Raw genomic sequence first — 13,807 nt, 5'->3', positions numbered from 1 at the left:
TCGGTTCGCGAACCGGGTTCGTGAACTTCCGCGGAAGGTTCGGTTTGCGGAAAAGTTTGCGAACCGCAATAGACTTCAATGGGGAGGCGAACTTTGAAAAATAGAAAAAAATTTTGTGGCCACAAAAGTGAAGGAAAAGATGTTTCAAGGGGTCTAACACCTGGAGGGGGGCATGGCGGAGTGGGATACATGCCAAAAGTCCCGGGGAAAAATCTGGATGTGACGCAAAGCAGCGTTTTAAGGGCAGAAATCACATTGAATGCTAAATTGCAGGCCTAACGTGCTTTAAAACATCTTGCATGTGTATACATCAATCAGGGAGTGTAATTAGAGTACTGCTTCACACTGACACACCAAACTCACTGTGTAACGCACCGCAAACAGCTGTTTGTGTAGTGACTGCCATGCTGGACTACTGCGCAACATGGCGAGATTGCTCTGCCTCACTCAGTGATGTCAGGTAATGTGTGACTTCCTTCTCAACTTTCCATGGCACTGTTAAAAAGCTTAAGTTTTTTTTTTAAATTACATTTTCTACTTGCTGTGTACTTGTTCAGTACCGCTACAATGAGAATTCTGTGGAGGCGGGCAAGTCTGCCATTGTGACCCCTGGTAATGGCTGGGGAATGAGGGTTTGAATCCGGTGTGGAGCCTGAGCAACGGCTACCACTACACATCCAAGGAGGGCAGCGGGCAGGCATGCACGCCCGCCCGCCCCGAGGTAGTGACCAAAAGTAACAATACAGGAGGAGGACTTTCGAGGCCCTGCTGTGTATTTAAAATCAATGTACTTTAAATCCTTTAACGAGAACCAGTTATGGCGGGCAAAGATGACACCACATTCCTTTCACGAGAATCATATGGAGGCGGGCAAGTCTGCCATTTGTGACCCCGGGTAATGGCCGGGGAATGAGGGCTGGAATCCGGTGTGGAGCCTGAGAAACGGCTACCACTACACATCCAAGGAGGGCATGCACACCCGCCCCGAGGTAGTGACCAAAAATAACAATACAGGAGGCGGACTTTCGAGGCCCTGCTGTGTATTTGAAATGAATTAACTTTATATCCTTTAACGGGAATCCGTTATGGAGGGCAAGTCTGCCATTGTCACCGCGGGGAATGAAGGTTGGATTTCGGCCCGAAGTGGGAGCCTGCTGAGACCCATGCTGTAGCTGCCCTAACCGTGCTTTGCAGACCAGGCATCTGTGGTCAGATGGACCCTTGAGACAGCGGAAGACAAACCAAGTCGAAAGCATTTGCCAAGAATGTTTTACGGAGGGCAAGTTTTTTTGCCCTTTTTTTCAATTTTTTGAAAATGATAGATGGTTGTATTTTTAAATTGTTTGAAAGTTTAGATGGTTGTATTTTTAAATTGTTTGAAAATTTAGATGGTTGTATTTTTAAATTGTTTGAAAGTTTAGATGGTTGTATTTTTAAATTGTTTAAAAGTGTATCCATTCTTCCTCCCCCCAGCCCCGAACAATACCATGGGAACGTGGAGCAGCAGAAGCCCACTGTGACGGCTGCCGCAGTTGTTCTCCGCGGCTTGTCTTTTGAGGGGTGCTGCTTTTCCTCAGGTGTTCTTGCCACAGCTGTTTGTGCCGTCTCTCCAGGTGCCTTCGTAAAGCACTTGTTCCTACGTGACAGTTGGCCTTTCCACGGCTCAATTTTTGCTTGCAGAGACAACAGATGGCTTTGCTCCGATCTGAGACACACACGTTAAAAAATTTCCAAACCGCTGAGCCCCCCTGGGGTGATGGCGCTACGGTGGCATCAGCAGCTGACGTTGAAGGGCATGTTGGCTGTCTGGCCATAGCGGGCGATACATGGCGCCGGACACTGCCCCCAGCTGTTTCTGAGGACGAGCTCCCTCTTGTATTGCGTTCCGGAGTTGGAGCCTGATCAACGTCTACCACCACACATCCAGGCAAGGAGGGAGGCAGGCAGGCATGCATGCCCGCCCCGAGGTAGTGACCAAAAATAACAATACAGGACTCAGGAGGACCTTTTGCGGCCCTAATTGAAATGAATTAACTTTAAATCCTTTAACGGGAATTCGTTATGGAGGGCAAGTCTGCCAATGTCACCCCGGGGAATGAAGGTTGGATTCCGGCCCGAAGTGGGAGCCTGCTGAGACCCATGCTGTAGCTGCCCTGACCGTGCTTTGCAGACCAGGCATCTGTGGTCAGATGGACCCATGAGCCAGCAGAAGACAAACCAAGTCGAAAGCATTTGCCAAGAATGTTTTACTGAGGGCAAGTTTTTTTGCCCTTTTTTTCAATTTTTTGAAAATGATAGATGGTTGTATTTTTAAATTGTTTGAAAGTTTAGATGGTTGTATTTTTAAATTGTTTGAAAGTTTAGATGGTTGTATTTAACAGTGTATCTATTCAAGTGCAAGTTATGCACTGACTGCCAGGTATAATGTGCAGTCACAGATGCAGTGAAAGGTATGCAGTGACTGCAAATAGCCGTTTGTGTAGTGACGGCCGTGCTGGACTAGTGCGCACCATGACGAGAGTGCAGGTGATGGTGGCTTTTCAGCCCATATGCTCGCCCGGCTGATGTAGCTGAATGACAGAACAGTGACTGTCCAGCTGATCAAATTTGGTCTGACCACAATGAAGCAACGACCTTATTATCTTTTGTGTGCCACCCCCACCCGAGACACTCAAATAGCCGGCGGTCATTGCTTCATTGTGATGCGCAAGCCCCTTCACCGCGGCAAGGTAATGATCACGAAGGGGGATGGGCACATGTACACGCACCAGAAAAATAAGTGTAGCGGCCGCTGCTAGCAGAGGCCTTAAAAATTCAGGAATCCGCCTAGAGTCCTGGACCCTGTTGGTAGTGGCGGAGAAGGCAGTCAAGCGGCCTGCAGGCAGAGATGCTGTGTGTGGGGACTGACTTAGTCTTCGATCGTGCAGTAGCCCTCCGTGATCCATTCCTCATTAATTTTGATAAAGGTCAGGTACTGAACACTGTCGTGACTTAGGCGACTTCTCTTCTCAGTAACTATGCCTCCAGCTGCACTGAAGGTCCTTTCTGACAGGACGCTTGCGGCAGGGCAAGAGAGAAGTTGTATGGCAAATTGGGACAGCTCTGGCCACAGGTCAAGCCTGCGCAACCAGTAGTCCAAGGGTTCATCGTCGCTTTTCGCAGAGTCTACATCCACACTCAAGGCCAGGTAGTCAGCTACCTGCCGGTCCAGGCGTTGGTGGAGGGTGGATCCGGAAGGACTATGGTGAGGAGTTGGACTAAAGAACGTCCGCATGTCCGACATCACCCTGAGATCGCTGGAGCGTCCTGTTCTTGCCTGCGTGGACTTGGGAGGAGGAGGGATACTGCCAGTGGTACCTTGATTGCGTTGTGCAGCCACATCACCCTTAAATGCATTGTAAAGCATCATCGACAGCTTGTTCTGCAAGTGCTGCATCCTTTCCGCCTTTTGTTGAGTTGCTAAGAAGTCCGCCACTTTGTGCCTGTACCGAGGGTCTAGTAGCGTGGCCACCCAGTACAGGTCATTCGTTTTGAGTTTTTTGATACGGGGTCCCTCAACAGGCTGGACAACATGAAAGAGGACATCTGCACAAAGCTGGATGCAGACGTACTCTCCATCTCCTCTTGCTCTTCCACAGTGACGGGACGCAACTCCTCTTCCTCCCTCCAGCCACGAGCAATACCACGGGAACGTGGAGCAGCAGAAGCCCCCTGTGATGGCTGCCGCGGTTGTTCTCCTTCCGCCGCCTCTTCCTCCTCCACAGAAACACCTTCCTCATCATCACCATCATCAGAGTCTGACTCCTCTCCTTCCCCACACGACTCCTCTTCTTCCTCCTCCTCCCCCCTCTGTGCTGCCGCCGGTGTTGTGGAAACATCGGGTTCGTGTGTAAATGGCTCCCACGACTCCTGCTGCCCTAACTCTTCTTGTTCACGCTCCTCCACAGCTGTATCCACCACTCTACGCACGGCACGCTCCAGGAAGTAGGCGTAGGGGATCAAGTTGCTGATGGTGCCCTCATCGCGACTCACCAGTTTGGTCACCTCCTCACAGGGCTCCATGACCCTGCATGCATTTTGCATCAGTGTCCAGTTGTTGGGCCACAAAATCCCCATCCTCCCAGATTGTGTCCTTGTACTGTAATGATACAGGTACTGGGTGACCGCTTTCTCCTGGTCTAGCAGGCGAGAGAACATCAGCAGGGTGGAATTCCAGCGAGTCGGGCTATCGCAAATCAGGCGTCTCACCAGCAAGTTGATTCTACGCTGAATCTCCGCAAAGCGTGCCATGGCCTTGTAAGAGCGCCTGAAATGCCCACACAACTTCCTGGCCTGCTTCAGGACATCCTCTAAGCCTGGGTACTTGGACACAAATCTTTGCACGACCAGATTAAGCACATGTGCCATGCAGGGTATGTGTGTCAGCTTTCCCAAATTCAACGCAGCAATGAGATTGCTGCCGTTGACACACACCACGTTGCCGATCTCAAGCTTGTGCGGGGTCAGCCATTGCTCCACCTGTTTGTTAAGAGTAGCCAGGAGAGCTGCTCCAGTGTGACTCTCCGCTTTCAGGCAAGACATGTCTAACACTGCATGACACCGTCGCACCTGGCATGCAGCATAGGCCCTGGGGTGCTGGGGCTGTGTAGCTGGAGAGGAGATGGCGGCACCAGCCAAGGAGGAGGAGGAGGAGGAGGATGACGACAGCGAAGCGGTGATAGCAGGTGGAGAGGAGGTGGCTGGAGGCCTGCCTGCAAGCCGTGGTGGTGTGACAAGTCGGTCCTCTGCGCAGCCACGTACTCCCTGCTTGCTGCCATCGGTCACCAGGTTGACCCAATGGGCTGTGTATGTAATGTAGTGGCCCTGCCCGTGCTTGGCAGACCAGGCATTCGTGGTCAGGTGGACCCTTGACCCAACGCTGTGTGCCAAAGATGACACCATTTGCCTCTCAACTGCACGGTACAGTTTGGGTATGGCCTTTTGTGAAAAATAATTGCGGCCTGGTATCTTCCACTGCGGTGTACCAATGGCCACAAACTTACGGAAACCCTCCGATTCCACCAGCTTGTATGGTAATAGCTGGCGAGCTAATAGTTCCGCCACACCAGCTGTCAGACGCCGGGCAAGAGGGTGACTGGCAGACATTTGCTTCTTCCGCTCAAATACTTCCTTCACGGACAGCTGGGTACTGCTGTGGGCAGAGGAGAAGGAACCGCTGAAGGGAAGAGGCGGTGTGGAGGAGTGTGGCTGTGAAGGTGCAACGGAGAAAGTGGATGAAGACGATGCACCTGAAGAAGGAAGAGGAGAAGGAGGGTGGCTTGTCTTTTGAGGGGTGCTGCTTTTCCTCAGGTGTTCTTGCCATAGCTGTTTGTGCCTTCTCTCCAGGTGCCTTCGTAAGGCACTTGTCCCTACGTGAGAGTTGGCCTTTCCACGGCTCAATTTTTGCTTGCAGAGACAACAGATGGCTTTGCTCCGATCTGAGACACACACGTGAAAAAATTTCCAAACCGCTGAACCCCCCTGGGGTGATGGCGCTACGGTGGCATCAGCAGCTGACGTTGAAGGGCATGTTGGCTGGCTGGCCATAGCTGGTGATACATGGCGCCGGACACTGCCCCCAGCTGTTTCTGAGGATGAGCTCCCTCTGCTTCTATCATGGAGTCGTCTCCTCCTACTCCTCTCTGACTCCTCCTCTGAACTGTCCCCCTGGTCATCTCCTCTACCGGGAACATATGTGGTGTCCGTATAATCGTCATCATAATCCTCCTGGCCAGCTGCACTTTCCTCAGACACCTCCTCAAGTGCACCAACTTCAGGTGGTCCACCATCATCCCCATCCACACACGTTACGTCCATACTATCGCCACCTAACTCAGACGTATGAGGGGTTGTACCTGCGCCTTCTTGTTGTTGTTGCAGTAGTGGCTGGGAATCAGTGATTTCACCACCACCACCAAATAACTCCTGCGAAGTGTCAAATGCAGTGGATGTGGTGCTTGTTGTAGCGCAGGTGGCTGCGGGAGATGAGGTGTTCTGTGTTAAATACTCAAGCACCTCCTCACGATTTTGGGAAGTGATGGCACGTGCCTTCTTCTGAGCACTGTATTTTGGGGCAGGTCCGCACGAAATCACAGCAACACCACCTCGCACAGCCACAGACCTGCCGGTGCCTGGTGGCCTTCCTCTGGGTCTGCCTCTACCTCTTCCTCTACCTGGTTTGTCCATTTTGTCCATCTCGGGGGTATGCTAGCTATATGCAGTGAGGTGGGTTCTCACTCAACACAACAGGTAGTTAGATGCAGTGAGCTGGGTTCACTGAACACAACAGGTAGTTAGATGCAGTGAGCTGGGTTCACTGAACAGTAAAGGTACTTAAGATGCAGTGAGGTGGGTTCTCACTCAACACAACAGGTAGTTAGATGCAATGAGGTGGCCAGGTGAGTTCTCACTCAACACAACAGGTAGTTAGATGCAGTGAGCTGGGTTCACTCAACACAACGCTAGGTATATGCAGTGATGAGGTGGGTTAGGTAAACACAACAGGTACTGGGTAGTTAGATGCAGTGAGCTGGGTTCACTGAACAGTAAAGGTACTTAAGATGCAGTGAGGTGGGTTCTCACTCAACACAACAGGTAGTTAGATGCAGTGAGCTGGGTTCACTCAACACAACGCTTGGTATATGCAGTGATGAGGTGGGTTAAGTAAACACAAAGGTACTGGGTAGTTAGATGCAGTGAGCTGGGTTCACTGAACAGTAAAGGTACTTAAGATGCAGTGAGGTGGGTTCTCACTCAACACAACAGGTAGTTAGATGCAGTGAGGTGGCCAGGTGGGTTCTCACTCAACACAACAGGTAGTTAGATGCAGTGAGCTGGGTTCACTGAACAGTAAAGGTACTTAAGATGCAGTGAGGTGGGTTCTCACTCAACACAACAGGTATTTAGATGCAGTGAGGTGGCCAGGTGGGTTCACACTCAACACAACAGGTAGTTAGATGCAGTGAGCTGGGTTCACTCAACACAACGTTAGGTATATGCAGTGATGAGGTGGGTTAAGTAAACACAACAGGTACTGGGTAGTTAGATGCAGTGAGCTGGGTTCACTGAACAGTAAAAGTACTTAAGATGCAGTGAGGTGGGTTCTCACTCAACACAACAGGTAGTTAGATGCCATGAGCTGGGTTCACTGAACAGTAAAGGTACTTAAGATGCAGTGAGGTGGGTTCTCACTCAACACAACAGGTAGTTAGATGCAGTGAGGTGGCCAGGTGGGTTCTCACTCAACACAACAGGTAGTTAGATGCAGTGAGCTGGGTTCACTCAACACAACGTTAGGTATATGCAGTGATGAGGTGGGTTAGGTAAACACAACAGGTACTGGGTAGTTAGATGCAGTGAGCTGGGTTCACTTAACAGTAAAGGTACTTAAGATGCAGTGAGGTGGGTTCTCACTCAACACAACAGGTAGTTAGATGCAGTGAGCTGGGTTCACTGAACAGTAAAGGTACTTAGAGGCAGTGAGGCGGGTTTACTCAACACAACAGGTAGTTAGATGCAGTGAGCTGGGTTCATTGAACAGTAAAGGTACTTAAGATGCAGTGAGGTGGGTTCTCACTCAACACAACAGGTAGTTAGATGCAGTGAGGTGGCCAGGTGGGTTCTCACTCAACACAACAGGTAGTTAGATGCAGTGAGCTGGGTTCACTCAACACAAAGCTAGGTATATGCAGTGATGAGGTGGGTTAAGTAAACACAACAGGTACTGGGGTATATGCAGTACTGGGTAGTACAATGTGCAGCTCTCTGTCACATACACAGGTAGTCACTGAATGTGCTGGGCTGCTGGCAGTGGCACACACAATATCAATTAGCAAGGCTGTGCATGCAACAAAAGTGTCAGTTTGACACACAGAAAAAAAAATGTACAGGTTGAGCTCTGAAAAGAGCTGTTGCTGGGTGCTTTAAAAGCAATAATAATCAGTCAGGAGCAAGCAAAGCAGCCTAGAACCTAACTAATCTGTCCCTAGGAGAAAAAGTCTGCAGCAGCTGTCCCTTTCCTCTCTCTAGCAGGCACACGAGTGAGTGTAATGGCCGCCGGACCCTGTCTTATATAAGGGGGGGGGGGGCTCCAGGGCTTAGTGTAGCCTGAATGGCTACAATGTGCCTGCTGACTGTGATGCAGAGGGTCAAAGTTGACCCTCATAGTGCATTATGGGGCGAATCGAACTTCCGGAAAAGTTCGCTTGGCGCAGGCGAACGCGAACCCCCAATGTTCGCCTGGAACCGTTCGCCGGCGAACCGTTCACTACATCTCTATTTGGCAGTTGGAAACAGCTGTAAACAGCTATTTCCCACAATGCAGCAAGGTTCACAGACAGGAAACTGCCAGGAGTACGTACTCTTTGTGGGAGGGGTTTCACCACAATACCAGCCATACAATGCCTCCTGATGGTCTGTTTGTGAAAAGAAATAGATTTCTCATGAAAAAAGGGGTATCAGCTACTGATTGGGATGAAGTTCAATTCTTGGTCGGAGTTCCTCTTTAAGTACTGCATTTTGAAATGCAGTACAACTGGACACCAGGTTAGGCCATATTCATACATCTCAACAATGAATCGCACTACAGAACTGCTCTATTACTTGGGAAATAAATTATGGCATAAGGAGGATATCGAGTTACGTTGTGGGATCCATATTTAGTGCCGCCTTATTTCATTGGCAAGCAGGTATCCTCAGTGCCCCCTAGCTAAGCAGCTGGAGGGTCAATGTTAGCCACATTCCCTTCCTAGCAATCTGCCAATCTGTGATTAAATTTATGCTGCATATGATCAAATATTTTATAGTCATTACAACAGGGCAGCATAATAAGCCACACATGACAAACACTGTCTCTAGGCTCCCATGCATTAGACATCAGCACTGTACCTTTGCAAATTTCAAACAATCCTTGTTCTTCCCCTTGTCTTTATCCTTCAGTTCAAAGTTATACAAAGCTCTGCAGAGTGCTGGGGGTTGATCTATCTTCTTAACAATTTTCACTGAACTTGAGGGAAAGACGCCACTGCCTCCATTCACTTCTCCGTGGTACCAGTTCTCATCCAGCTGCCTGTGCAGGATGATGATGTCTCCTTTGCTGAAGGACAAGTCACTGGGTGATTGGCCCTTGTAGTTTAGCAAACCTTTTGCATATGGCACCTGGATAAAAGGAAACAAAAGTTAGGGATTTTTATGTATTTTTTTTTATGGACTTTATCCTCAGAAATACAGTAATTAACAAAATGTTTTATCTCTTGTTCCTTTTCAAGTGCAGTAGAAGTAGCCCCCTAACCCAAAGGTTACAACAAACATTGAAGAGATTCCCATTCATCCATTATAACACACCATGATGCCATTGTAATACAAGTAGAAAAAAGCTTGATCTCATGTTCAGCTGCTTTAAAGTATAACCGAGGTGAACCAAAGGTAAACAAAACAGATACTTAACTAAGAAAAGGGAAGCCTTTGCATCCTGAAGTGGCTTTTCACGTCCTCCGGGACTGGATAAGTTATGTGGCCTGTCACCTGTGCGAGTACAGCCACGCATGTGCAGTAAGCTTAAGCCACACATCAACAAGTGGCCAAGCAGGAGCTTGGCCGTGATTTACAAGAGGATCCCAGGTAGCGATGGTCGTCTCCTGGGTGATACAGGAAGCCTCTGGAGGATCTATAGGCTCCCCTCTTCTTACGTAAGTACCTGTTTTATGTAATTTTTTCTCTGGGGTTTACGGTAAAGCAAAATTGAAGTCATATAACCAAAGTAGCTCCAGTATCAGCCATCATAGTATAGATACAGTGGACTGAGTCAACTTACTATAAGGCCTCTTTCACACGGAAGGCTAAAGGCAGTGAATTCACGACATGCAGTGCTTGGCGTGGCCTTGGTAGCAGGTGACATCTGAGTGTGGTCATGACATGATGCAGTTTTTTCTGCTGGGCAACCAAACTGCATTTCAAACGCTGACATGTGTGACGTTACAGATACTGTCATTTGCTGGCATTAGACTACAGTTGAAGGGTGCTCAGTGGCTGGTGGATGGGATGTAGGCTATGATTAAGGAGCCTTTCAGAGCTCCGATACACGTCAGCCTTGTATGTGTTTACTGATGTGCTAATAAAGTTGAAGACAAGTTTTTTACCCAGCCTCGGTGTAGCGGAATAACCTTTTTTTGCCTGGTGGATGGGATGTTGAACTGCCTGAGAAGTGCGAAGTTCAGCAATCCATCTGAAAACCAAATTTATAGCACCATTTACTGTGTGCTGTTGAATATACTGTAGATTTACAAATCCAACCTTGCACCAGGAAAAGCTAGTGCTGCCTAATACTATCTCAGCCATAACCATAAACCTGTTCGCACAGTGTTCTGTGACAAACTCCTAATATCAGCTCTGAAGTTCTACCTTTATCAGATGACCTATTGCTAATCCTTAAGTTAATACAGTACTAATATTTAAAACTTGTCAGTACCAACCTCATTCTTACCTCGACACCAACTTCCCTGGCTTTCTTAACTGATGAATCTTGACACTTATTATAATAAGTCCAGATAAACATTTCCCCCAATCTTCCTGTTCAATCCAACAGGAGTGTGTACAAATGTACAGTTTTGTCCATCTTATCAACACATTCGTACATTTAGGCTATGACAGCATGCTAAACAAAAAAATCTTGAGTTTCATAAACCTTAGTTTACCTCATTATGTGTGACAAAAGTAAAAGGGGCTTTTTGACTCTTACTTTTCAAAGAACCCAGAGGCTGAGTATTTCCCTCCATTAAAGTCACAGGTTTTCTTTAAAGGATTTTGGTGGTCTGCAGTCTGGAGTCTGAACTGCCTGTCAAATGTGCAGTTCAGACATCCGTCTGAAAAAGGCCTTAAAGGAAACCGGAGATGACATAAACAAACATTTATATGTACTTGGGGCTTCCTCCAGCCCCCTGTAGGCTGTGCTCCCTCACAGTTTGCCCCAGTAGTCAGGAACTGCTGCAGGTGCACAGCCCTGGCTGCGTGTGTCCTTGGTTTCGCTCCTATAGCCGGGATTGTTCAATGCCTGCGCAGTTAGTTATGGCTTGTGACTACACAGGCGCAGAATGCTCCCAGCCACAGGATACCGACCAAGATGGTGTGCGGCCAAGGCCACACGTGTACAGGGGTGGACAACTGGTCCAGTCGGGGTCTTAACTGGAACAGACAGCAGAAGAAAGAGCCTAGGAGGACTACAGGGGGCTGGAGGAAGCCCCCAGGTAAGTATAAATGCTTATGTTTATTTCATTTCAGGTACACTTTAAGAGTTTAATCAGACAACATTTAGGATCAAAAGTCAATAAGGTGGGTACCAGTTTATTTAATTACTGTAGCATAACATGCGAATATTGCAGTAAAGCAACAGACCGGCAGAGAGCAATATTTTCTCACAGAATGTAGATAATGGTATGTTTATATGTCTTATTTAATTTGCGTTTGCTTGCCATAATTAAGTCACTACAACGGAACACAAGCTGAGATAAAATTCCACAACACTGCACGCAGCATTATGAATATTTGGACAATTTTGTAATTTCAGTAAAGGCATAGAGCATAAATGTTTCTGTCACCTTGGAAACCGAAAAGGAAAATTTGCAGCATACAGTACATACTTTCAGCATCTGTACTGTACATGGTTGTTCCTTTTTGCTAATTCAATATTTCATAATTATGGCTTCGTAACCTCATCCATTTTCAAGGACGGTCAGAGAAACTACTGCACTCAAGGGCAATGAAGAACAGAACTCTTAGATCTGTGCCTGCCTGGTTATATTCCCTTGGCAAAGCTTCACATCTACCTTCATGAGCTTCCACTTTGGCAAGAGACACTAATGAAGAGCAGCCCAATAGCTTGTCATAGTAGTAGTTGTAGCAGTAGTTATCAGTGGTGATCACAGGAAGGTTCAGGGACTGGTGGCTCCTCCCTTTCCCCACCCACATGCAGTATAGCGCAGGGAGTGGTGTAATGTTAAACTGCTCCAGTGCAGCGGAGTGCTTAGAAGCAGGTAAACATCTCACCATTAATGTAATAGTAATGCAGTCTACAAATTATAATACCAGTATTCCAGAAGGGTGATGCAGGTCATTAAAGGATACCGGTAGTGAAAGAATTATGAAGACTTGCCTTTTTCCTTTTAGTAATACCTGAATTGAATGGCTGTCATGCTAAGACTTTTGCCTTTACCCGTTTCCAAGTTAGACCCCTGCAATGAGCAGGTAGTCAGTGCAGAGTGCAGCTGGACTGCATGTTCATGCTGTGTTAGCACCTCCATGTACTGGAGGCAGAGGACTGAGGTGACAACCAGACAGCTAGCATATTTTTAAAGGCAGTCATCAATTGTACCTTCCTTAGGGCTCATTCACAATGCGCAGCATGCACAAACACAATTTTGTGCATGCGTTTCCAACACATGAAATGCGCCTCACATCGCGTTACAATGCAAACGTCGGTGGTCTCGATGACATTCAACCGAATTGGAATCTTTTTATTGAGTGAACAATTTCATATATAACAGTCATTAGGTTCTGTTATTACAAATCACTCAGTTTTGCAAAAAACTGAGAATTAACAAGATAGCATAAGGATAAAGTAAGTCAACGGGCAAAAGTTAAGGCTGTTTAGCCCATAAAAAGAAAAGAAAAAAACGAAGGAAAGAAGATTTAGATATAAAGAGGTTAACAATATAACAATTCTTATATCATATGCCAAATATTGTTTGAGGTATTCAGTTCCAGTAGATGGGTAATACTATTCTAATATCTCCTGATCTAACCATTTGTATTCAGTATTCAATGATCAATATTTAGTATCGATATTTAGTATTTAGTATCTAGTATCTCCCCTAGATTATAGTTTATAGCTTTCCAATACACCCCTTAGTATGAACCTTGCACCTTTTTACTGGAAATTTTTAAAGATTTCTTTGTCCCACCAATCCCAATTTTGTTCAAATCTTTCTATTGAGTTGTGCAGATTTGCAAAACATTTTTCATAATCATAATTGGTATCTATTATCTTTATGGTTTCTTGTAATGTTGGTGAATTCATATCCTTCCAGTGTCTAGCTATTGCTATTTTTGTTGCTAAGGTAATGTTTGAGATTATTTTTTGTTGTGTTGAAGGAAAGTGGTCAATTCCCAGATTTAGCAAGGCTAGGTCTGGGTCCATATTAATCCTTTTATTTATTATGTAGCTAATTAAGTGAAATATTTTACACCATGTTGACGCAACATATGGGCACTTCCACCAGTTATGTATTAGTGTTCCTATTTTTCTACAATTTCTCCAACATTTGTCTGAATGGGTTTGGAAGAAGGAATAGAGTTTTGTTGGTGGGTAATACCACCTGTATAGCAGTTTGTGATTTTATTCTCTGTGGTTTACACATTGAGTGGTATTATTTAAAGATTTTATGGCTCTGGTCCATTGAGTGTCTGTATGTGTAGTCCTTAAATCTTTTTCCCATTTACGTATAAACCAATGTTTGTTGAAGTTATCTCCCCATATGATATTGTATATGATAGAGGTTCCTTTAAGTGGAAGTACAGTAATCTGAATATTTCTCTATGTAGTGGAACATTAATAATATTCGTTTTTTGGATAAGATTTTCAAGCCTTAGATACCCAAACTGTTCTTTTCGTAGCAATGGGTATTTGGAAGATATCCTTTGAAATGAGCCTGTTATTTTCACATAATTTTACTTCTATACAGAATTGATCAGAAAAGCAATTGGAAACCAGATCAGA

At 46.5% G+C, this 13,807-nt stretch overlaps 1 protein-coding gene across 15 annotated transcripts in view; it reads right to left on the bottom strand.

Moving 5' to 3' along the window:
* SH3RF2 (SH3 domain containing ring finger 2) overlaps nt 1-13,807 on the bottom strand; it is a 477,535-nt gene that overhangs the window by 93,458 nt on the left and 370,270 nt on the right. For 14 of the 15 annotated variants that reach the window (XM_068277518.1, XM_068277521.1, XM_068277522.1 and 11 more), the window contains one exon: nt 8,926-9,195. In XM_068277518.1, the coding sequence (XP_068133619.1) occupies nt 8,926-9,195 (270 nt within the window). Of the gene's footprint in view, nt 1-8,925; nt 9,196-11,858; nt 11,880-13,807 lie in introns of those variants that run through there. The other variant, XM_068277531.1, reaches the window with a different exon arrangement.

This window comes from Hyperolius riggenbachi, chromosome 3, assembly GCF_040937935.1.
Source record: "Hyperolius riggenbachi isolate aHypRig1 chromosome 3, aHypRig1.pri, whole genome shotgun sequence".
NCBI classification, from domain to species: domain Eukaryota; kingdom Metazoa; phylum Chordata; class Amphibia; order Anura; family Hyperoliidae; genus Hyperolius; species Hyperolius riggenbachi.
The sequence above is the reverse complement of the archived record's forward strand: the minus strand, read 5'-3'. Positions and strand labels throughout refer to the sequence as shown.